This window comes from Lotus japonicus, chromosome 1 (assembly GCF_012489685.1).
Source record: "Lotus japonicus ecotype B-129 chromosome 1, LjGifu_v1.2".
Classification (NCBI taxonomy): Eukaryota; Viridiplantae; Streptophyta; class Magnoliopsida; order Fabales; family Fabaceae; genus Lotus; species Lotus japonicus.
Window position 1 is genome coordinate 39,095,854 of NC_080041.1, and position 25,668 is coordinate 39,121,521.

The following is a 25,668-nucleotide window of genomic DNA, read 5'->3' on the forward strand; positions in this document are numbered from 1 at the left end:
TTTCCATTTTTTATGATATAGATTATATCTCCTTTCGTTTGATTGAATAAAGAATAAGAAGAGAGAAGATTAGTTCACTATAAATTGAAATTTTTAAACAAAATCAAAAATATAAAAATAGTGAAGATTAAATAAATTAATAAGGATATAATTGGAAAGCTAGCTCAAAAAAATGTTGAGACCTTGTTCTATTTCTTCTCAAAATGAGAAGATTGTAAAAAGACATTGGGCCCACAGAATTAACCCCATCTATCTCTCATCCCTTGCCAACCAAACATATAATTCTCCCTTCGATCTCTTCTATCTTACCTCTCTTCTTTTATTTCTTTCTTATGTTTCTCTATCATAACAACACAACATTAGTAGCAAAATATTCACACAGTGACATCCGTCACAACTGATTAGCAGCGTGACATTTTGTTACGACTCATTTTCTATCATAATTTTCGTCATTGATTAGTTTTGTGATAGAATTTTCAATCATTCATGATGCAATTCAGCCATCACTCATTTGTGTTATTTTATGAAGTAAAACCTATAATAAAGTGTTAATATCTACGATAAATATATGTTCTCACTCAAATGCGACTTACATCTAAGATAAAAAAATGGAAATAAGAGATATGATATATGATTTGATAGGAAAATAAGAGAGAGATGCTGGAAAAGAATAAGTTGGAATGAAATAAAAGAAAATGAAAAGTGTTGATGAAACATATTATTTTTACAGTAAATCCCTAATATATAATCATTAACTATTCTACTTTTTTTGTTGGAAAGCTACTATTCTACTTTTTTTGCGGTTTCTTTTACTTAAATATGTTTTTGGTCCCTCTAAATTTAGAGTTCTTTGGTTTAGGCCCTTCAATTTTTTTTTTTGAAAAACATTCCTAAATAAAAAATAATATTGAGATTTCAGCCTTTGTCGTCACCTTCCGTCCATAAACCAAAGAATCATGATTTTATAGAAGAAACTAGGTCCCTCTAAAATCATGTTTCTTTGGTTTAGGTCCCTCTAATGGACGGAAGGTGACTACAAGAGTTGAAACCTCAGTATTATTTTTCATTTAAGGGTGTTTCCAAAAAAATAATTTTAGAGGGGTCTAAACCAAAGAATCCTAATTTTAGAGGGATCAAAAACATATTTACGTCTTTTTTTTCATCGATGAATGAATGTTATAATCTCACATGAAAATTACTATTATAATTTGGGAGACCTAACTCAATCTAAAAGCTAGCTCAATAGTTGAGGGTTGCATTACTCTTTATAAACATTTGTTTGACCATATCTCTAATCAATGTAAGACTTCTAACAATTACAATCTCAACCCATGACCTCGTTATACATATTGGCCATAGATACTCATTCCATATGATCAATCGGATTAGTATACAAACATTATTGTAATAATATTACAATTTTGTTTTTTTTATCTTTTTAAGAAAGAAAATGCAAATTAATCAAATTACACCCAACCGTGGGCTCCAAGTGGAAGGGCCTAATCTTCAACAAGATCATCACGACTACCACCCAGATTTCGTCTAGAATGTGAATGCATCCCATTAACTTTTGGGCTTGGGCTACTTAGAAATTGGTGAGTAGTATTCCCTACACCTGAGCTTGAAGAATCACAACCTGACCCGATATTAGAACCACCTTTTGTTGACGAGTTACTATGAGACACAAATGAAACTTGTGGCTTACCTGGGCCTTGAACACGGCTCTTAGCCTTTGCAGACTGTGTTGGGGCCATATAACTAGGTCTATTCGGGCTCGGCAGTCTCTGATGTTGCCTATTATAAGGAGACAGGCTTGAGTCATGAAAGTCTTGGTTCGTGAGGCCCATGTTGATGCTGCTTGGGCCTGGAGTTGAAACCATATCCATTTCTACAGTCTTCTCTGATATGTTATCAGTGGTGGTTGAAGTTGTAGAAGCAAGAGTCATGTAAGAGGTCTCAAGTTGCCCCAAGTGCCTAGTACTAGTAGCATGGTATGGTTGTGATGACATCCAATGCTCCAACCAGTTCCAACCCCATTGGGCCTTTTCATGCTCATTGGAATAATAGGTTCCTATATCATCGTGATTAGGCTCTCGCTGCAAAAATTGCTTTTGTTGTTGCTACAAAACAAAAGAAATTAAATTCATTAATTAGAAATAGTTTATTTGAGTTTAACTAGTAGCAAGGCGCGGCGCTGATATAAAAAATAGTGTGTGTGGTGAGAAATGATCAAGACTAACCTGTTGATAGTTGAAAGCATATGCAAGAGCTCTCTCCCTCTTCATGACAACTTCATGTTTCCTCAAATCATTTTCCTTTATTTTCTGGCTACTATGACCCTTATTATCCCAATCATTAATGGAAGTAGTGTCTAACCTCCTTCTCATGGGGCTCATCATGGGCTTAGGCTTTGCTTGCTTCACAACTTGTATTCTTTGGTGTTCCTCCTCCTTCTCCAGCATCAGTGTTGTCTTCTGATCATGACTCAATTGGATTCGGCGAGCTCTCACCCGTGACTGAACCCGGACTAACGCTTGCATGCACCGCATTGTCATCTGTGCTTGCTTGCGCACGTTATGTCCCCTCACCAGTGCTTGCAGCCTCACTAATCCCTTCAATGCACGCAAAGCACGTCGAGCCTGCAGGATTAATTCAAACACCCTCCCACTAGTAAATGAAATTGGCCGATTTGGTTAATTTGGAAGTAATTAAGTTCAAAGAAATAATTAAAATAGAACTGTGAGATGATATGTAGATAGAACGTAATGGAATAAAATGAAGGAATCTATAATCATGTCATATTGTTAAATTGAAGAAAAATAAAATATTAGATGAAATTACACATTTTAATATTATTTTGTACTTCATCTAATTCTAGTTAACTTTAAAAAAAAAGTTAACTTTATTTTTATCAGTCCAAATATAAATGAACAAAGAAAAAACAAAAATGGTCTATAAAGCTACTTCTTTAAAACAACCAAGAGCATCGATCAACAGGTGTGGAATTATTTGTTTAAATGTTTTAGATTTGAGGTCTGATGAATTTAGTGGAAAACATCCATTAAAGCGTTATTTTGGTTCCTTCCTGATGCTCAAATTAAGCACTTCTACCTTGAAAATTGAACACCAGTCAACCCATTAAATTTTCATCCAATCATTAGGGAAAATAATTAATGTAGATCACACTTTTTTTTTTTACATCGAAAATATAAATTGTAGATCATACTTTTTTACATGAATAACATCTAAAGATTATTTATGTCACTTTTGACATTAAAAATTGTGGAATAAATCAATTATTTTATGAGTTATTGGATGAAAAGTTAATGTGGAGTAAATTTGTTTGATTTTTAAGCAATTGAAATTAGTTATATATATGAGTCACATTCTTAAAATTATAAAGACTAAAAGTTAAAATTATAAGTACTAAAAGTGTAATTAAACTTAAAAGAATTATTTTCCTCAAAAAAAACTTAAAAGAACTATTGCAAGGCAGGTGAAGCAGTAATTTAATACCTGTTCATAAAGGACACTTACACTTTGTTTGGTAGGAGAGAGTTTGAAGAGAGAGAGATAAGATAGATGAAGTTAGAGGTGAGATTATACTTCCACCCTTGTTTGGTTCATAAAATAATGTAGGAGAGAGAGAATTATGGTGGGCCACCCCACCTTTTAGCAATCTCTCCATTTTGAGAAGAAATGATGTATGTTGCTTCATTTTTTTTACTTTCCAATTTTGCCCCACTTACCATTTTGATCTTTTATATAAATATTTAAAAAACTTATGGGTAAAAATGTCTTTTGATATGAAAAGTGACACTCTCTCTTCTCTCTTTCACCTCTATCTCTATCATACCAAACAACCCATGAAATCTACTCTATTTCTCACATATTTCTCTCTACTCAACTTCTCTCTTCTCTACTCTCTCTTCTCTATCTCTTTCTTCTCTACCAAACAGAGTGTTAAGGTGGGTGCAACAAATTGACGGGCAACCAAAAACAAACTAAAGTAATTAACAATAATTAGTTTTCATGGAGCTTGTACTTAGTAGTTAATACTAATGGAAAGGACCCCTTTGCCCTTTAGCATCCCATCTAGGGATGCCAATTGGTATGGGTAGGCATGGATTGTTTATATCTACCACCCGTTATTTAAGTAAAAAATCATACGTGTACTCACTGCATATCCATATAGATATCCATTAATTGAATTTTAATCAGATTTTAAAATATTTGTGGATATTCATGGGCATACCCATGAAAGTATATAAATCCACACATAATTGTTTAAATCAAAATAATATTAAAAATAAATTTAAGATTAGACTTCAATTAATGTGTAAAGCAAATATTTTTTTCTTCCCCCTTTTTTGCGTCCAATAGCTTCTTTTTATCATTACTATTGTATAAGTTTACTTGGAGGATAACTATAACACAAACACAAAATCATTATATATTAGACTTCATATAACCATTGGAGGAGGCTGACGTGAAGTTCTTAGTTATTAAAAATAAGAATTAGTTTTTATATAAGGAGTTTTACTTTTTGAGCTCTTAGTATAAAAAATTAATTTTTTCTCTCTCATTCATCAACTGATTTAATTTAAGTATCGAATTAGCATTTAAATTTAAATCAAAATTATATAAAAACAAATTTTTTTTTATTACTATAATGCTATTGTGGGATCAGATGAATAGTGCTAAGAACTCATAGTTGAAGGAAAATCTGCAAAGAGTTACTTACGCGCATGTGGCAAAACAGGCCCACATGAATAATGCTAAGACTTCAAAACCTAGCATTGGAGATGCTCTAATAATGTGCATTTTTCTTTCAGGTTTTTACAGGGATGAGAAGATAGGTGACTTGGGCCCCGTTTGGAAAAACAGCTTAATTAAACACTTATGGTCATAAACGCTTATGACATATAAGCGCTTATTCATAAGCTATTTTTGAAAATTTATTGAAATAAATTAAAAATAAGTTGTATATAAGCATAAGCTGTTTTTCATAAGCTATCCTGAGTAGCTTATGAAAATAAGCTGAAAATAGCTTATGGCAGGTCATAAGCTGTTTGCATAAGCCCTCCCAAACACTGGTATAAGAGCTTATGCTGTCAGATAAGTTCAAATAAACTCTTCCAAATTAGGCCCAAGGTGGTGGAGCTTACTTTTTTTCTCAAAAAAAAAGAGCTCATATTAAGTGAATCCATATAATCAAAATTTGTTGTAATTAAATTAACTTTTTTTTTCGAAAGAAGAAGAATATATTAAATAAACCCATTTTTTACTGAAATTCGTAGAAGAAATTGTCGAACAGTCTAAATAGCGCGTTTTGTTATTAATTAGACTTTTTTTCCTAAATAAAACACCAAATAAGTTTTAATAAATAATTTTTATCTGCATCCAAACAGGTTCGGCTAAATTAAAATAGGATTATATTAATTGTTCAAAACAAAAACAAGAAGAAGAAGAATAGATGAAGTCCTTACAAGGTATCCTCTGTAGTATGATTGAATGAGTGCTGCTGCTCTTTCTTCCTTGGAATGACGTCCATAACCTGCCAATCTCACAACTCTAGCAGCAGCTTGAGCAGCCACCACAGCAGCTTCAGCCGCTTCGGCGGTTGCTGCTGCAACGGCAATGGCATGATCTCTATCTTCAGTCACAGGCGTTGTTGATGTGGTGATGCTCTCCTCGTTGTTTGTGTCGTCGACATCAATGGAACTCTCTGCAGGAAAATGCTCAAAAGAAACCACTTCCGGCGCCTCATGCCTGCAGCTAATTTCCTTCTGAAAATTAAATCCAAACGCATTTGATTAGTTATATAGCAAAATCAAATTTCAAGATTAATTATGTTTTTCCTAATTAATGGATGTGGAAATGTCTATGACTAACAAATTGTGAATTAAAATGATCTATGACAATTTAGACAAAAGAAAGAAAGTATTAAAGCTAAAATTAATTAATCATGCACCTTGATCTTCTCCTCTTTAGATGATGATGATGATGATGACTTGAAAACTTTCCTCACCGACGAGAACCAGCTTCCTCCTTTTTTCCCCATCTGTGATGAAATGATCTGCTTATTTCACAAGTGAGGATTGATCGGATCACGCATTTTGAATTGATTTTCCAGATTAAACATAGGAAAAAAGTGCATGTTGGGTAGAATTATTGGAAATTGTAAATTGAAATGCATCAGAGTTGAGAGAAGATCAAGAAGCGCGTGAGATTAGTAACTGCAAGCCCGCGCAACCATCGTCGTTGGTATTTATTCATGTAAGTCACGGATGCATGTATTTATTTATTATACAGTTGGATTGGAGGCACGAACACGCTCTCAACTCACGGATGCTCATATTATTGAACCGGGATCAATAAAAACAGATCTCAACTGCTTTACTTTCCCACTAATCAATCAATCTCCTCATTTTTTCTCTCTCTTATTTTTGTTATTATCATCTAATGTCAAACTCTTTTTTTTTAGGGGCAATGTCAAACTCTTAATCAAGGGAAAAAATGTAATTGCAATTTTATTTCTAATTAAAATGGCATCAAAATATGAGATTAACAATTTTGGTGCCTCTTTTGTGTCATGGTGTAGTTGTCTAATTGTCCCTCTTTTTTCATTCCTATTTGTATAAAAAAAAAAAACGTGAAATCAAACACAACTTAAGTTATTTAGAGTTCCTTTTTTTTTTTGAAAGTTATTTAGAGTTCCTTGTTACGTAGCAAAAAAGTTTGTTTAATTTCAACACCCATGATATATGGACCTGGTGTAAATAATTGGCGAGTGTAATGGACATTTAAGTTAACAATCATTGATGCTAGGAGGAAAAAAGATGCGCTATCATTGTTTAGCGTTAGGTTAAGTTTAGGCTTGAAGATTACTTAAAACTTAAATGTCCTAGTTAAACAATTCCTATCAGTGTGTACTGTGTAGCAAGGATGGGGGATGGAACGGTCCCGCAATGATAGAATAATGAGAGGAAGTATGAGAGAGTTCGTCTTCTTCAATCTTTTTAGTCTACCTTTTCTTTCATTTGCAAGCAATTAAAAAAAGGTAGGGGTGTAATCGGACTTGATTGGTTCTGATTTATGGTGTTTAAATGTCTCAACCAATTAAATATGTTTGGTTTGAGTTGGTTTGAATTTCCTAATTTTTGTTTTTGGATTCGAACCTCAATTGGGTTAGTTCGATTCAGATGGTCGGATTGGAAATAAAAATATATAATTTTAAAATTCACACGAAATTTATTCTAAAAACGTGTAAAAATATTTAAAAAATGAAAACTTCATATTATTCAACATCTCCAAAAGAACAACATTTCATAATGACATGATCCATATAATCCAACATAAACAGACTACAACCAACATCTGCACCAACATCTGCAGTACGAATATAAATAGGCAACATAATGGTAAACTCATAAATAACTTATGTCTTAACTTAAACAAATATTAACTTAGGTCTTAGAGTAGTACTCTCCAAGTTTTCATTAAAACAATGCTGAAAAACAATGAGCAAGTCTCCATATCTCTTCAAATGTAAATTATGTAATGGGTTGGAGTCTTTGGGCTAAAGTAAAAAATATCTCACAATTGGCTTGGTATTCATCGATTTTTCAATCCAAAAATCTGATAGGGTAACCGATGGTGATCGGATGCAGTAAGAAATTTCAAACCGAAACAATTATCCAATCCAACCCACCATAATGCGTTCGGTTTGGGTCGGTTTGATTGGATTCACGGATCGGACCGTACCCGCTTACACCCCTAAAAAAAGGTTAATTAGGATTTTCAGACTTGTAAAATGAGCGAACTTTAATTTTCATTCCTCGACAAAGTCAGATGAGGAGTTGGATTCCCTCAAAGTAGCTCCAGATGACTTGCTCGTTCCGCTTGTCTCCTGCTTTTGGGCGGTTCTTCCTCCAACAGCCTATTCTTTCATAGCTTCTACGTAAAGTCTGAAAAAAATCTCCGCAGTATCGGAAATAGCAAGTTTTGGTCTTCATCGATGGAGTGGTGGCCATTTATCGCGCCATTGTACTTATGTGTTAGGCCTACGTGTTAAATGAACGTGAGATGTAATTTTTTCTTGTTTCAACTAAATTTATACATGTCCATATCATTATTAATGAAAATAAAATATAATAAAGAACTCCTTTAATTTTGTAAGACTGATATTTTATAGAATATTATTGTCTGTGCGCGATAAACGCTATTAAGTGAAAGTTTATGTTTTTGTTATAAGCAGTGAAAGTTGATGTGATTGAGTGCTTGTGTGCTTATGTAAGTGATTAAACATTCATGAATCATTTCAAATGAGATTATCTTTGCCATGGTATGGTTTGAAACGACATTGAAAGATTCGTTTGCCTATCTAAAAAGTTCAAAAACAATGCTTTGTCATATGAATGTCATAAAACCCTGACTATAGTTAGAGCAGGATTTTGAATTTTTGTGTGTTAATGACAGTGTGTCTTTGATTTGGTGAAAATTGACTCTAATATTGACATAGTTTATTTTCGGAGCCCGAGGATAATTCCTCCCAACCAGAGAGGTTTTATAGAGAAGTTCAGGGCGACAACCAAACATGGTCAGGACTCCGTTTCAAAATTCTGAGTGTCATGAACGATTCCAATTAATGAAAGCAATCAATTTATGGATTTTTTTTTCTTGAAACGGCGAAAAATTTCACTTCGTAAACGAACCGATCTCAGGACATGTAACCCTGAGATATTTTGTGACTTATGATGGGCTTATTGGACACTTGTACTTATGGCTCCACCACCTTTTGCCCAAGTGTCAAGCTTTGTGTGAAGTGACCTGGACGGGTTAATTAAATTAAGGCTAAAAAGCATTTTTTGCCCCTGATGTTTCAAGTTTGTGCAAATTCTGCCCCTAATATATTTTTGTCGACGTTTCTACCCCTCATGTTTTCAAACAGTGCACCGTCTACCCCTCCGTCAGTCAGGCTTTCTCAGGAGATGTTCCTGAGTGAATTAGAGAGATGAAGAGGAGTATATGAAGTTGGTGATGATCAAGGAAATGATATAAATTAAATTTGTTTGATGTATATATCAATTATGTATGTAACTGAACTGGTTAAATGCATGTTTTGCTACTTACAGGTCTTGAGTTTGAATCTCTCATGCCCCTTTTTCCAATTTCATTTGTAATTTCCACGTTGCAGGTCCAAAAAATATTAAAAAAAAGTCAAATCAGCTCATTCTGTTAGTTTTTTAACGTCTAGACTGACACGGAGGGGTAGACGGTGCACTGTTTGAAAACATGAGGAGTAGAACCATCGACAAAAATAGAGTAGGGGCAGAATTTGCACAAACTTAAAACATCAGGGGTCAAAAATGCTTTTTAGCCTTAAATTAACCAAGATTAATTAGGAACTATTTAACCTTAATGTGCACACGTGTACATTTTATGTTCACTTGGTGCCATTGAGAGAGGCGGCGGGTTTATTGGGAGAAAGAGAGCTCATTTGGTGACTTTCATGCTTGTTGAAGAAGAGATAACTTGAAAGAGAAGGAGAAGAAAGTGAAGAAGAAAACCCTAGGACAACCACCATACACTTGACCCGCCACCCCCACCACTCCAAACCACCATCAATCTTCTTCCTGTGACTTGTTCTTCTTCATCAATAAGTAAAAATCACCATGAGCTATGGGTTTATGGGCTCGTGGTGCGAAAAGGATGAGGCTTAGGCCAAGTCAGATAAAATTATTTAGCCAATCAGACCTTTTTGTTTTTCGTTTGGAGCTATTATTTGGTAGTTGATTGTAGGGCTGACCCAATGCCACCACAATCACATTCGCAATGACACATCAAGATTACCTAAATCCCGATTACACACACAGTAATGAACCATTTATTTTAAGCCACAGTACTTTAGTGTCTGCTTTGAAACCATAATTCACTCAGATACTAAGACAAATATAAGCTAGTTGATGTTTAAGCCTATGGCTTAACTTCCCAAGTTCCAACATTAACATAAACTCAAAAAATCAAATATATGATGCGCATGTTTTAGTGGATGCCAAACAAGCACTCATGTCTCTATCAGCAGCGCAAAGACATAACTCTTGATGGGATTAAGCGACTAAAGCTTTGCCGCTAATGCACCCGGAATAGTCTTCGAAGCACCATTATCCTTAATGTCATTGTCTTTAGAATCCACTACACATGTATTAGGTGGGACATCTACAGCAGGAGAACAGTTGAAGAATCCATGAGGCTGCACATAAGAGAGGACTTCTTGGTCAGAAATATGGAAAACCTCCAGATGCACTGGAAATGATAGGTAAACAACAGCCTAATCACAAGTGTTATCTGAAAAAGTCTTATAAAAAAATTAACTAATTACCATGAGCATAAAACCAATGCGCTCCACTGGCATAACAGGCCAGTCTTCTAGGCGAGGAACATGGGTGATTCCAAATACATACCTGTTGATAACACGGTTAGTCTGGAGAAGACATGTGAAAACATTTTGAGGGTGGAATAGTAAAGTGAATTTGAACAAGAAACTGAAGATTTCAGAAACTATTCTAGTAAAACAAAATATGGAACACTAAATAGGCTAGTGCTTGGTGCAGTGACAGAGTCTGTTTGGATTCAGACTAAAGAGCACTTATTGGAGCTTATCTACTAGATAAAAGGCTAAATAAGCTAAAATAAAATCTCTTTGGTCTGCAACCAAACAGAGGGCTCATAGTTTGATATACTATTTTTAATGATACAAGTGGAGGTACTAATTCAACTTGACAAATTAGCTAAATCACTAAATAAAAATCTTGAGCATCCTTTCATTCATAGAATCCAGGGGTGTGTGTGTGTGTGTGTGTGTGTGTGTGAGAGAGAGAGAGAGAGAGAGAGAGAGAGAGAGAGAGAGAGAGAGAGAGAGTGAGAGAGTGAGGACCAAAGAACTATATCAGTCTCTTCCAAAGATCGGTTTTGCTTAACCCATGTAGCTAGTCCTTCGCTAACACGTGGATTTTGATTAGGAAATTCTCCTCCAGGAAACATTTCATCGTGTGAATACTTTGTTACCCACAGATTATGCTTCAAGAAAGCAGCTCTTCGTAAAAATTTGGCCTCAGAACGTGCCAAAGGCAAGCAGTTTGAGCCAGGTACTAGCTTGTAGCCTGTCAATTGTCCGGTTCTGTTGCCAGATCTTGTGTTCCTTACCTGAAGGATTATTTAATAAAGTAACAGGTATTAATCAAAGAATAGATTCTAACTTTCAAAAACTGTTAGAACCATGGTAAGTATTTTCCAGGGGATTAAGCTAGTGCAAAAAAGTTTCAGCAATGAGTAAGACAGACATATGAATTGCTAGCACTATGTGCTTACTTCCTTCAGAAAGCAGGCATAAAAATTTTCAAAGATTTCAGGACATCTGTTTGAAATTATCATTTAGGCTTGGTGTACTACAAATTTCTCACCCCCCGCAAAAAAAGAATTCAACAGTTTGGCAAAGGTTAAAATTATCTACATCAATAGTCAAAAGTTGGCTGTAAAACCCAGGGAAGACTTACAATCCAATGTCGAGCAGTCATAGGATTGCAGTCTCGCATGGCTTCCAATTCAGATCTAAGCAAAGTCTCTTCAGCATAGAACGCATTATTGTGAACATTATTCTCACCAGGCTCCTCTACTTTCATATTTACCTCCACAACCTACCAAAATGTAAGAGAGTAAGAATGTGAACTTCGAAAATAATTATGATGCAATAGCCAAGCTTGGCAGTTTACTGGACAAAGAAGATACTGTTGAGAAGTAAAATAATAAACCAAACACAAAAGTAGACAACTCAGTTATTTCAGTGTTAACAATGTGGTAAAGTTGGTTTCAATAATATTAGTTAGTTTTGATGAAATCACCAAGGAAAAGTGGGGGAAATTCAATGCTTAGCTTATGTGTATAAATGTTGGGTTCAGTATAAAAAATAGGCTTAAAAGCACTTTTGGTCCCCTACAAATTCGAATTGTGCAAAATGAGTCCCTCAAAAAATTTATTAGCATTATTAGTCCCACACGTAATCCTCTATTAACACCATTAGTCCTTCTGTTAAGTTTCTAACGTTTTTCGTCTAAGTGGCACTTTTTTAATGATGTGGAGTCTTACTAGGAGAGAAACGAATACAAAAGGGAAAAAGAATGTCATTTTTATAGAGTTTTTCAACATCTCCAAACATCTTTATCCTCGAAATATTCACTACCTTCATCTTCATCACTTATAACTTCAAAAAACCATAAATTATGAAGAAAAAAAACTCTCCCACCACCAAACCCAGAACACGATACCAATTCATCTTCCTTTTTTTAAGATAAAATTCCAGTGTATATGAAAGGAATAGCATCAAGGAGTGAGCAAAATAATAAAGTACACTGAGAATTGATTAATTAGATCAATGAAGGAAATCAAACTGAGGAAGTACCACCACTTCATCTTCCTCTTACTCTTCCTTTTCCTCCATTCTCGTTCTCATTCTGTCATCTGAGTTCACACTTCATACCAGCAAAACTAATTCAAGCTTCCATTTTAGAATACTGTTCTTTTCTGACCTAATCCCATTATTTTTCACACTTTCGTTCATTCAACTTCTCTTTCAAATCCTTCAATTTCTCTTTCTCTCCCCCCGATCTCATCAGTTTCATCAAATTCCCCATCCAGAAAAAGTCAAAGAGACACAAAGATTGAAACTTTTTTACTCACCATGGAATCCTTTGCTCAATTCTTCGGGGCTTCATCTTCCACCTTCGAACCACTCATAATCCTGCAGTTATGGACTTCGTGAAGCAATAAAGAGAAATCAGATCGAAACCCCCAACACCACTAACCACCAGATCGACCTATGAAACAATGGTAATGGTGCGGGATCTGGAGATTCTGAAATGAAGGTGTGAGATCTGGAGATTCTGAAACAAAGGTGTGTGATATGGAGGGTAGCTGTGGTGTCTTCGTACACGACGACGTCGTTTGAGGTCGCGGCAGGTTTGATGAGAACTTGAAGGAGCAGGTTGTGGGTTCGTGATGGAAGCTTGAAGCTTCGTTCTAAGGTCTGCAATAGGTTGAGGTTTCTCAATGATTTTCTCCCCAATTTATGTCAAAACCCCAACCTTCCGTGCTTTGGTTTGTGAGATGAAAGAAGATGGAGAAGGAAATGGTGAAGAAGGAGATCAATATGATTGTCTAGTTTTTTTCCTAATTTTTCTGGGTTTATGATGGAGAAGATGATGGAAGAAGGAGATGAAGATGGTCATGTGCAGGTCACAGGTTTCCCATCTGGCCTCATCTCTCTCCTAATCAGTCTCCATGTCATTAAATATGTGCCACTTAGGACAAAATCGTTTCATTTGTAACGGAAAAGAGGTGAAGGACGGATGGTGTTGACAGAGGATAACGTGTGGGACTAATAATGCTAATAAAATAGTTTAGGGACTCATTTTGCACAATTCGAATTCGTGAGGGACAAAAGTACTTTTAAACATAAAAAAACATGCTTCGAAGATGTCAAAAAATACTTCTGCTGGAGGAAAACTGATGAGCATAGACCTTCAATTAAGAAGGTGTATGAGAGAAGAAACAAGAGGAAAGTCACAACTTAGTGTGACTGTTATTGTTAGTTGATCTGTTAATAAACAGCTGGCATGGTTAGTTGTTTCTGTTGGAGTACAGCTGGCTAATTCTGTTAATAGTTGTGATTCTGTTAGAACTACTGAGTAGTATAAATAAGGGAAAGGGGGAAGTTACAGGTAGTTATTCAGTTGGTTAGGATTTGGGAGATTCTGGATCTCGAATTCCAGAGGCTAGGGTTCTTGTTAGTGTTCTTGATTCTTCTGTGTAATTCCTGAGAATTTAACCTCAGTACTTGAGGATTGAGTCTCTGTTTTCTTCAATAAACCAGTAGCATTTCTGTGAGTTCATCAATTGGTATCAGAGCTCCATCCAGGAGCTGTGGTATCGATTTGTCTATGGTAGCGAGCAGAATGGAAGCCAGAGTGGAAGCGATTGAGAGATTCATTGAGGTTCTGAATCGCGATCGCGAGGAAGAACGCAGGAATCGCGAAGAAGACAGGAGGATTCGCGACGAAGAACGGAGAGAGCGTGCGATCGAGCATGAACGCGTGGAGCAGAGGTTTCGCAATCTGGAAGCGATTGTCGAGACGATGACGCGCCGGCGAGCCGGCGAGCACGGCGACAGCGACGGCGAGCAAGAACGCCGACGAATGGAGGAGGAGCGCACCGTGAACGGAGGACAACCGGGAAGCGTAAGAGACGAAGCTGATGCGCGAGAGAATCTTCAGCGCACTGCAAATGCACAAACAGAGCGTTGGAGGAAGCTTGACATTCCAGTTTTCCAGGGTGAAGAAGATGCGTACAGTTGGATTCAGAAATTGGAACGCTACTTCCGACTGAAGGGAGCGACTGAGGAAGAGAAGGTACAAGCGATTATGGTGGCCTTGGATGGAAAGGCATTGAGCTGGTACCAATGGTGGGAAACCTGCAACCAGGTGACTACTTGGACCAAGTTCAAGGAAGCCATGCTGGAACGATTTCAACTCACCTCGAATTCTAGTCCATTTGCGGCTTTGCTGGCCTTGAAGCAAGAAGGTAGTGTTGAAGAGTTTGTAGGACAAATTGAGAGATTTGCAGGAATGCTCAAGGGAATTGATGAAGAGCATTACATGGATATTTTTGTTAATGGACTCAAGGAGGAAATTGCAGCAGAAATCAAGCTCTATGAGCCCAAATCCCTAACAATCATGGTCAAGAAAGCCTTGATGGTGGAACAGAAGAACCTGGCTGTGAGCAAGGCTGGAATTGGCAGTACTAGCAGGTATAATTCCTCTTTCAAACCACCTTTTAGATCCACAACTTTTCAGAAATCTGTGCAAATTGATACTGGACAGAAAAGTGGTAGTGGTAGTGTAACTCAGGGCACAGTGCAATCATCTAGTGGTAGTGTTAATGAGAGAGTAGGAGGTAAGCCAGCCAGGGGAGGAGTTTACAGAAAACTCACTGGGGAAGAGATGAAGGAAAAGTTGAGAAAGGGGGAGTGTTTCAGATGTGATGAAAAGTTTGGACCAAACCATATCTGTAAGAATAAGCAATTCAGGGTAATGTTGCTGAGGGATGATGGTGAGGAAGAAGAGATTGAGACACTAGAGCCTCTCACTGAAGAAATTGAGGAAGCTATGGAGTTAAAGCACTTGTCACTAAACAGTATACAGGGAATTTCTTCAAGGAAATCTCTCAAGGTTTGGGGAAAATTGAAAGGAACTGCCATAGTGGTGCTGGTAGATTGTGGAGCAACACATAATTTCATTTCTCAGTCCTTGGCAAGAGAAATGGAGTTACAGATTACAGAAACTCCAGCTTACACAGTAGAAGTAGGGGATGGACATGTAGTGAAAAGCAAGGGGGTGTGTAAGAATCTCAGTGTGCAGATTCAAGGATTTGTGGTAACTCAAGATTTCTTTTTGTTTGGATTAAGAGGAGTGGATGTTGTGCTTGGTCTAGAATGGCTAGCAGGATTGGGGGACATCAAAGCCAATTTTGAAGAGCTGACCTTGAAGTTCAAACTGGGAAATAAAAAGGTAGTCCTCAAAGGGGAGCCTGAATTGCTGAAGAAGAGAGCTTCCATGAATGCATTGGTTAAAGCCATTAGTTTGACCATGGAGGAACATGTTGTTCACTTGACACAAGTTCTGCAATTGATGGACCAACATGATCTTAAAATCAATGGTACGAAGAGTGTGTTTGGAAGGGGCCAGATTGAATATCTAGGACATGTGTTATCTGCTGGAACTGTGGCAGCTGATCCAAAGAAATTGGAAGCTATGTGGTTGTGGCCAGTCCCTAAAGACTTGAAGAGCTTAAGGGGATTTCTAGGTCTTACGGGATACTATAGAAGGTTTGTCAAGGATTATGGCAAGATAGCTAGGCCTTTGACACAGCTACTGAAAAAAGATAGTTTTCAGTGGGGACCTAGTCCCCAACAGGCTTTTGAAGCTCTTAAGCACACTTTGACAGAGATACCTACTTTGGCTGTTCCAGATTTTTCCAAGGTCTTTGTTCTGGAAACAGATGCTTCAGGTACTGGTCTAGGAGCAGTTTTGACTCAGGAAGGGAAGCCTCTGGCTTTCTGGAGTGCTACACTCTCAGATAGAAGTCAAGCTAAATCAGTTTATGAAAGAGAGTTAATGGCAGTGGTCAGAGCTGTCCAAAGGTGGCGGCATTATCTCTTAGGAAGGCATTTCATAATTAGAACATATCAAAAGAGTTTGAAGTTCCTTACTGAGCAACAGGTTGTGGGAGAGGGGCAGTTCAAATGGATTTCCAAACTCTCAGGTTATGACTTTGAGATACAATATAAGCCTGGGAAGGACAATTCAGCTGCTGATGCCATGTCCAGGAGAAGCTCATATTGTGCATTGTCAGTTCTTAAGGTGAATGACTTTGAGGAGTGGCAAACTGAGATGTTGCAAGATCCCAAGCTACAGGCCATTGTACAAGATCTGATTGTGGATCCTGAGGCTCATAAAGGGTATACTTTGAAGGATCACAGGTTGTTTTATAAAGGAAAGTTGGTTCTGTCCAAGCAATCTTCTAGGATTCCAATTCTTTGCAAAGAGTTTCATGCTTCTTTGTTGGGAGGACATTCAGGGTTCTTTAGAACCTATAGAAGGTTGGCTGCAGTGGTGTATTGGGAAGGGATGAAGAGTGACATAAGAGATTTTGTGGCAGAATGTGACACATGTCAAAGAAACAAATTTGACAATCTCTCCCCTGCAGGGCTGCTTCAGCCATTACCTGTGCCTACTCAGGTTTGGACAGATGTGTCCATGGACTTTATTGGTGGTTTGCCTAAATCTAATGGCAAGGATACAATCTTAGTGGTGGTGGATAGGCTGACAAAATATGCTCATTTTATTCCCTTAAGGCACCCTTTTACAGCTCCTGAAGTGGCAGCTTTATTTCTTCATGAGGTAGTGAGACTTCATGGGTTCCCAACAACCATAGTCTCAGATCGAGACTCTTTATTTCTCAGTAGTTTTTGGAAGGAACTGTTCCGAGTGTCAGGCACACAACTTAAGTTTAGCTCAGCCTACCATCCTCAAACTGATGGTCAGACTGAGGTGGTCAATAGATGCCTTGAAGTTTATCTGAGATGCCTTACTGGATCCAGGCCAAGGAAATGGGTTACTTGTCTTCCTTGGGCAGAGTTTTGGTTCAACAGCAATTACAACCGATCTGCCAAAATGTCTCCTTTTCAAGCTCTTTATGGTAGGGAACAGTGTTGTCAAATCGCGATCGCGGAAAATCGCGGCGAGGCAAAAATCCGCTATTTCGTTTAGCGGATCGCGTCGCGGGCAAATAGCAGTTACCGCATAGCGGTTAAAATAAGTACAATATTATACAAAAAACAGTTAAAAACAACATAATTTTAACTCAGTCTCAAAACAACATAATTCAAGGCTGTCCAACAGCTCAAAACAGATAACAAAAGTACTTAAAACAACATAATGTTAATGCAAGTCTCAAAAGAGCACAATTTAAAGAGATAAGAATACGTAAGAGATAAGTTAAGAGAAAAGGAAGAAGAAACAATGGAAAACAGAGCATGAGTTTTGAACAGAGAAGAAAACTGTGAAACAATATATTATAAGTTTAGTAAAGGAAGAAGAAACAATGGAAAACAGATCATGAGTTTTGAACAAAAATAAAAGAAAAAGAGAAGAGAAGATGACTGTTAAAGGAAGAAGAAACATTGAAAAACAGAGAAGAAAACTGTGAAACAGGTAAAGGAAGAAGAAACATTGAAGAACAGAGTATAGGTTTTCAACAAAAAACAGAGGAATGAGAGGATGCGGAAAAGAGTATGATCTACTCAGCAGAAAGCAGAAACTCTAAGAAGGTTTGCTTGCAAGTTGCAACCGTGCTGTAGAGTGTAGTCTCTGAGAAGTGAGAACCAGAGAGAATTTGAAAGAGAGGAGAGGAGAGTTGAAGCGTTAATATAGAGAATAGTTATTAGGGAATTAGGGTTTTTTTTTTTTTGAAAATGGGAATTAGGGTAATTAATGGGAATTAGCGTTAATAGGAGGTGGCCCATTATATGCTGTTTTTAAAACCCTAAAAACTAGCCAGAAAAACGTTTGAATTCCATGAAATCCGTTATTTCCGTTTCTGGCATAACGCCGCTATGGCGTTCGCGGCCGCGATCGCGATTATCGCGGTGGCCGCTATGTAGCGGCATAACGATTGCGGTGAAGCAAATTCCCGCTACGCTATAGCGGGTAGCGGCCGCTATCGCCGTTATTTAACAACACTGGTAGGGAACCACCTGTGCTTCTTCAAGGGACTACAATTCCTTCCAAGATAGCTGCAGTAAATGATTTGCAGGTGGGGAGGGATGAATTGCTATCAGATCTGAGAGCTAATCTTTTAAAATCTCAGGACATGATGAGGACATATGCAAATAAGAAGAGGAGGGATGTGGATTATCAAATTGGTGATGAGGTTTTTCTCAAGTTACAACCTTATAGAAGGAGGTCTTTGGCCAAGAAAATGAATGAAAAATTGAGTCCTAGGTATTATGGACCCTATCCTATTGTAGCAAAGATTGGGGCTGTGGCTTATCGACTTGAGCTACCAGCTCACAGTAGAGTGCATCCTGTCTTTCATGTCTCTCTCCTCAAGAAGGCTGTGGGGACTAATTTTCAGCCTCAACCTCTCCCAGCAGCCTTGAATGAAGATCATGAGCTCTTGGTGGAACCTGAATCAGTGCTGGCTGTTAGGGAAACCACAATGGGCCAGATTGAGGTGCTAATTCAGTGGCACTCTTTACCTGCTTGTGAGAACAGTTGGGAATCTGCTGCCCAGCTCCATGAAGCTTTTCCTGATTTTCCCCTTGAGGACAAGGTGAAACTTTTAGGGGGGGGTATTGATGAGCATAGACCTTCAATTAAGAAGGTGTATGAGAGAAGAAACAAGAGGAAAGTCACAACTTAGTGTGACTGTTATTGTTAGTTGATCTGTTAATAAACAGCTGGCATGGTTAGTTGTTTCTGTTAGAGTACAGCTGGCTAATTCTGTTAATAGTTGTGATTCTGTTAGAACTACTGAGTAGTATAAATAAGGGAAAGGGGGAAGTTACAGGTAGTTATTCAGTTGGTTAGGATTTGGGAGATTCTGGATCTCGAATTCCAGAGGCTAGGGTTCTTGTTAGTGTTCTTGATTCTTCTGTGTAATTCCTGAGAATTCAACCTCAGTACTTGAGGATTGAGTCTCTGTTTTCTTCAATAAACCAGTAGCATTTCTGTGAGTTCATCAAAAACTCACTCTGCCATCAGGACTGTTCAGATCACCACTTTATGTGATTCATTGACTACTAAACTAGTACTAAGGCACACCACTGGAATTCTCTTGCGTAACAAATATATTTACACTACAGACAGAAATAGCAGCAACATAAACTGCAATTGCATAACTTAGAATCGCAAAATTTTGCAATCCAATTCAAGTTACCTGATTCAATGCTTCACCGGGTTTAGAATCAACAGACATGTCCATACGAGCAACAAAGAAGTGTTGATGAACAGGAGCATAGAGACCCGGTGCAATCATAGTACCATATTTTCGAAATTCTCCAGGCATCAAGGCTCCTAGGCTGAGAACTCCAGTTAGCTTGACTTCAGCTTCAATCTTTCCATCCTGAAATCACATGTGCCATTGTTTTCAATAGAGTTAAATACCACGTAACAACACGATTACAGAAAACATAGAAAAAAGACAATACACCAGTGGCTCGTCAAAAGTAAAATCAAGAAAATATATCTACATGATGTAAGTCTTTGAGAAAACATTACATCTAATTAGAATGGCAGAAAGATGCAAAGTCTTACAATCCAAAGGATGCTAGGAGACTGAATATTTGTGAATTTTATGCAATAATTATAAACAGTTCGATTAAAAATGTCATCAATGTAAGCATATTTATCTCTTCAAAGGATGATAACCTACTTGCCTGATAAAAGTGCCAAAAGAATGCATACTCATAATTAGCCACAGTACATAAAAAAGAAACTGAAAGTCTTCTAGACCTTCGGACTTCTGCTAAGCCAGTTCTCCAGTCTTGATGTTTCCAGAGAATCCCATGATCCTCTTCATGCAAACATACACAATTTTCAATTGTTTCCACTCCACCAGTGAAATTAGTGAAGTGAGCATCAAAATATTTGATGTAGCCCAAACAATCACACCCCTATAATGATAAACTTTGACTTTAGATAAATGGAATCCATCAGAAAAAATAAGATGTCAAATAATACCAATACAAAAGGACATATATGCAAGGAACTCTAATACCTTCTTGAGAGAATGTGCATTTTTCCCCAAGCCATCTTCCCCAGCATCAAAAGCATTTTTTCTGTAATGCGGGTCATTTGGATCGCCATAGGGTACAACCATCTCCACAAAAGCCAGCCTATGAGCAACAGGCCTTCGTCCTCGACTTCCATCAACATATGCAACAGAATATATGACCAAACCTTCTTTGGGGGTGAATCCAATACGAAAATTCCACTGTTATCAGATAAAGAACAGAGACCAGTTATATATCAAGTTGCAAATTTAGTGGTTAATAGTTACAACGCATCAACTCTTTGACATTTTCAAAGACAAACCAATCAATTTAGCATTTACCTTCTGCCATTCAACATAATACCCATTGACACGAAAGCTTGGACCTTCAGGCTGAATAATTTGCAAGGGTTTTACATCACTTCTATCAGCTCCACCTCTGGTTTCTCCGGGAGTATAATTCCTCAAGGGATCAACCGGAGGCAGAGGAACAAGTTTGCGGTCTTCAAACTCAATCACTACCATGTTTTGCATATCAACAAGAACATAGATTCCCTCAACTGGGCGGGCATAACCATTTTCCATAGGGCAGTCACTCTCAGATCGACAAAATAAGAGTGGTTTAGCAAGTCTTCGACCAGGAGCATCAGCTTCACTGTAATACCCAACACACCTGCAGCAGAATTATTAAGAACAAAGTTTCAATAAAGAAAATTCAAAGAAAAAGAATAGGAACAATCAGAAACATCTCCAGACAAGAGGCTTTCAATAAATAGATGTCCAATTAAATTTACCAGGGATCAACCATTACAAGGTCCATGTCATCTATACCCCTTTTCTTCATAGCCTCTATAAAAGGAGGATAACTTTTAACAACAGCCTCACATTCTGCATATTCAACAGCATCCTGAAGACAGAATAATATGTAATTGAGAAATGCAGCATATTAGAACTGTCGCAGCTCAACAAATGTGTCTGGAGATGTCTATATATTGAACAAAACAAATGTGCATCCAAATGTGCATTTATAAATAACTATCTTCAAAAGCTCCACACTTATGATTATCTTTCATAACAAATCTTGGACATCCAATTTCAGATTTTACCAATCTGACAAACCAGCCATTACTTTGTTTTTCCTTAAGGTAAAGGGGGGATATTTAGTTCCATTTGAATTCCAAAATTTTAATTTAATCTGATATGTTATTAAAGACTCGTAATGAAACGCTCAGTCATTTTCTATACATATAAATAAGAGCAAGTCATCCTACTACAGACACAGTTTCCATTTATGCTACATATTCTACAATTGTTTCTCAAACTGTCTGTGCACAAGGTTCAATGCAAAACAAATTGAAAGGACACAGTGATGTTAAATTATTTCAAGAACACTGTAATTGTACACAAATCATTAAAAAGGAATCAGAAGTCACGAGTAAAAGACGAACATACCATTGGAGGTTGAACATCAGGAACAACATATGATGAAATTACTTTCCCTCGGTGATGACCACCTCGTGTTACTGCATGCACTTGTGATAATTCAACAATCCACACAGCAGTCTCATTTGATTTCTTATTGTAAACCACAAGTCTAGCACATCTTGGAGGGAGCTTGGTGGGAATTACAGGCCCTCCTTTCAACCTAGGAAGTAACGATGGTTGGAAAGGTGGAAAGAAATAAGCATCTGCCAGTGCAACGACATGTTTATCTGGTTCCAGCAAAACTGCTTCGATGAAGCGCATGCTATCTCTAAGCTGTAAGACATAAAAACAATTGGGGGGAGAAGAGACATCATAAGTAACAACTGCTTTAACTCAACTTAAATTTTCTAATAATGTCAAACTATGCAAACTATATTTATTCATTCTATTAAACAAACAACTCATAGTATAGCTAAATACCTCAGGAGTTGCTCCAGCAGCCCTAACAGTTGCCACTGCTACAGAGATTTCAGCTGCGGATAAAGGGTCCAAAGGGTGGCTTGACTGGGCCCTTATCATTGGAATGATTCCTGTAATATAACAAGAGTTGCCATTAAGCATACGTAAGAAGGTGCATGCAAGCTGGCCACAATATTTCACACAAAACAGCACCAAGTTAATCATTTTATGATTACTAATTTACGTTTTCAGCAATTGGGTGTCATGAAAAATGGGAAAAAATCATTTTTGCCAATCTTTTCTTTAACACACTTTTGATCAATGATTGAAAGGATCAACGCCCTTTTAAAAAAGTGGTCGATTTGATGACTTTTCAGAAAATAAAGCAATCACTGACTGAGAGAGTGTGTTGTATGTCAAATCAAAGAGGCCGAGAATATACCCTTAGCAGAAGTGGCATTGGTGGAAGATTCTTGAAGCGTATCGAGGGGGCGGATCACGGTGACCGTGTTAGCGGCGGGGCGATCGTCGATCCAGCCTTGCGGCGGCGGCAAGGCGGCAGCGGAGGAGGCAAGGCGGGAGGATTCACCGCCGCCGGGGGGACAGCACGATTGTGGCGTCGCCTTTTGCGGAGCTGAGGCCATTGCAAAGGGTTCGCTATCTCGCCGATTCCACCGCCGCAATAGGTGTCAACACAATACACTGACATGCAGGTAGGGCAATTCACCCTCTTCCTCTCTTCCACCGCACAACGTCACCTACTAACAGAAACAAAGAAAGAGGAACAGGAAGACGAAGAACAAGAACAAGAACAAGAAGGAGCAAAGCTCTGCTGAAGAGAAGAGACGAAAGACTAAAGAGAGAGACTCAGTTATTATATAATGGTAAAATGAAAAAGCCTTTTTTCCGTTTTCGCTCTTTTTGCTTCTACTTCAGTTTCACTTTACCTTTTTTTTTTCTTGCATTTTGAAAAAAATATATTATGTAACGTGAATATCCAAATTGATGACATTCTTAAATTTAGTTATATCATTGACTCAATTCATTACTAATTTTATTCTTTATTTATTTTCTTTTTAATGTCATTCATTTTCAAGAAAATGGGAGTTGCATTGACATTGTAAACTTGTTTTACACATGCACTCAATTGATTTCCGCCACATCAGCAATTTACTAATTTACTAATTAAAATTAAAAAAATATTTATAACCACTTAGTCCTATGTAGCATAATGTGATTAGATATCTTCTATTAATCTCATAAAAGTAATGAAGAAACATGAACTACAAGCTAGGATAAGTCTTAAGGGTCCGTTTTGTGGTCAAGACACTATGATAGGATATGATATGTGAACAAGATAACAAAAGATAGGATAAGAGCATGATAGACTCTTATCCTATCCTGTGTTTGAGGTGCACATGATAAGGATAGGATATGATAAAAAAAAGTGTATCAAATTTATATTTGAATAAAAAATACATTTAAAAATTGATTATTCTATTAAATTTAATTTTTTTTATACATTTTCATAAATGAGTATATATTTTAAAATAACTAAAATTAATTTCAATTTTATTAATTAGCATATTTTATTGTTTTGAAGATAGCCTATATTTTAAATAAAATTATGCAATTAACCAATTGATTTTCACTTAGTTGTGACACATGATAATTTACAATAAATGTTAACTAAATTAAGAATATTATTATTTCAAAAGTATTTTATATTTAAATTAAAAATTATTATATAAGTAGATAAATAATTGTAAATAATAGGAGAAGAAAATAGAAAATTAGTCTATTACTATTAAAAAATCAATATTTGTAATCTATTGGTTTTCACTTAATTGTGACACGTGATAAATAATAAAAATTAACTAAATTAAAAAGATTATTATTTCAAAAGTAATTTATATTTAAATTATTATATAAGTAGATAAATAATTTTTAAATAATAGGAGATGAAAATATTAAATTAGTCTATTCATATTAATAAATCAATATTTGTAAGTGTGTAGTCTGTTTTACTATTTATGAATAATAATTTTATTCATTTTTTATTTTAGTTAAATTAATATTTTTATATTTATTCATTAATATTATAAATTATTAATTATGTAATATTGTAATAAATTAATTTGGAGTTAGGATACTGAAAGAAAATATATAACTGGTATCATATCATGTTCTATCCTAGCTCCCCCTCTCAGGATAACTTTCACACATGATGGACAAGAATAGGAGACATGATAGTGTTATCATATCCTGCTGAGGCAATAAAGAACAGATAACAACGAGATATGATTATTATCTTGTCATATCCTATCTTGTTCTGATCACCAAATGAGCCCTAAGTTTATAAAAGTATATTATTTTTTCCTAACAGGTTAAGATGACCTGCTACAGTAAGTAATTTGGGTCTTTTATGGGTGAAAGACCCATTAAAAACATTCACCTAATACAAGCACCAACTAACATACTTTTAAAATAATTATTTGTGAAAATTACACCATGCATATACATGTAGAAAATTTTCCGATGTAAAAAAAACATACTTTTAAAATCATATATAATTAATCTTAAATTATTTTTGGAGCTTATATCTTGCAAAATAATAATTTATTCGGGAACATTATTAAAACTTTAAATAAAATAAATATACATTTAAGTAACGTACCAATTAACATTCAAAAAAAGTAACGTGCCAATTAGAAGGAAAACGTGTTGTATTCAAATAACTAAGTAACTAATTACCCAAAAATAAGCTTATCTAAAAGAAACCACCCAAAAATAAGGATAAGTAAATCAGTGATAAAATAATCAATACATTTTTTGTAGTATTAATTGTCTCTATATATTTCCTTTAAGAATTTCTAATAACTAACCACTTAAAAGATTTAAAACAATTCTATCAGTTTTCCAGTAACACAATTAAAAAAAGAAAAAACTTAGATCAAGTTCATTATTTTTTTTTCAAGTTCTTCATTTTTTTGAAACAATGACAAATGGACTTTATTTCTAAAAATAAGCCATATTTATTAAGACCTAATTCTTACTAATTTAAAAAAAAATTGACACATGGCACTACATGATTAGAGAGTTTGACAGAATAGATATAAGGAACTTTTTTTTAAAACTGATATAAGAAACTTTATGCAAGTTTTATCCTTAAAAATTTAAATTAGGACATTTTTTTTGATAGGCCAATATTAATTGTTAATTGTTAGTAAATTAGTTCATTCGCCCGTTATTTACTTTTTTTTTTTAAATAAGAGTTATTTACCTTAGTTTCAATATGTTTTAAATTTCCATAAAACTTGTTAAAAGAAAAAATTCCTTAAAACGGTGTCCATAGCATTAGAATTCTCATTTATTATGCTTTGACTGAAAAAAAAA

The 25,668-nt window shown here is 36.1% G+C and overlaps 2 protein-coding genes across 3 annotated transcripts; both read right to left on the bottom strand.

Moving 5' to 3' along the window:
* Positions 1 to 1,233: 1,233 nt before the first annotated feature.
* On the bottom strand, positions 1,234 to 6,410 carry LOC130734664 (protein IQ-DOMAIN 21). Of its 2 annotated transcripts, XM_057587178.1 has the most exons (5): positions 5,975 to 6,410; positions 5,490 to 5,789; positions 2,241 to 2,639; positions 1,706 to 2,120; positions 1,234 to 1,615 (listed from the first exon to the last, which is right to left on the bottom strand). In XM_057587178.1, the coding sequence occupies exons 1-5, from the start codon at positions 6,062 to 6,064 to the stop codon at positions 1,500 to 1,502; spliced, it is 1,320 nt and encodes a 439-aa protein (XP_057443161.1). In that variant the 5' UTR covers positions 6,065 to 6,410; the 3' UTR covers positions 1,234 to 1,499. The 2 variants fall into 2 exon arrangements, with proteins under 2 accessions (XP_057443161.1, XP_057443160.1); XM_057587177.1 differs by having other exon boundaries at positions 1,234 to 2,120; positions 5,975 to 6,405.
* Positions 6,411 to 9,866: 3,456 nt separating this feature from the next.
* On the bottom strand, positions 9,867 to 23,128 carry LOC130734663 (amine oxidase [copper-containing] zeta, peroxisomal-like). Its single transcript, XM_057587176.1, has 12 exons — positions 22,715 to 23,128; positions 22,294 to 22,403; positions 21,841 to 22,146; positions 21,183 to 21,295; positions 20,731 to 21,061; positions 20,395 to 20,610; positions 20,054 to 20,290; positions 19,555 to 19,740; positions 11,559 to 11,699; positions 10,940 to 11,208; positions 10,385 to 10,466; positions 9,867 to 10,255 (listed from the first exon to the last, which is right to left on the bottom strand). Exons 1-12 carry the CDS (start codon positions 22,914 to 22,916, stop codon positions 10,121 to 10,123), a joined length of 2,328 nt encoding a protein of 775 aa, XP_057443159.1. The 5' UTR covers positions 22,917 to 23,128; the 3' UTR covers positions 9,867 to 10,120.
* Between the last annotated feature and the right edge of the window lie 2,540 nt (positions 23,129 to 25,668).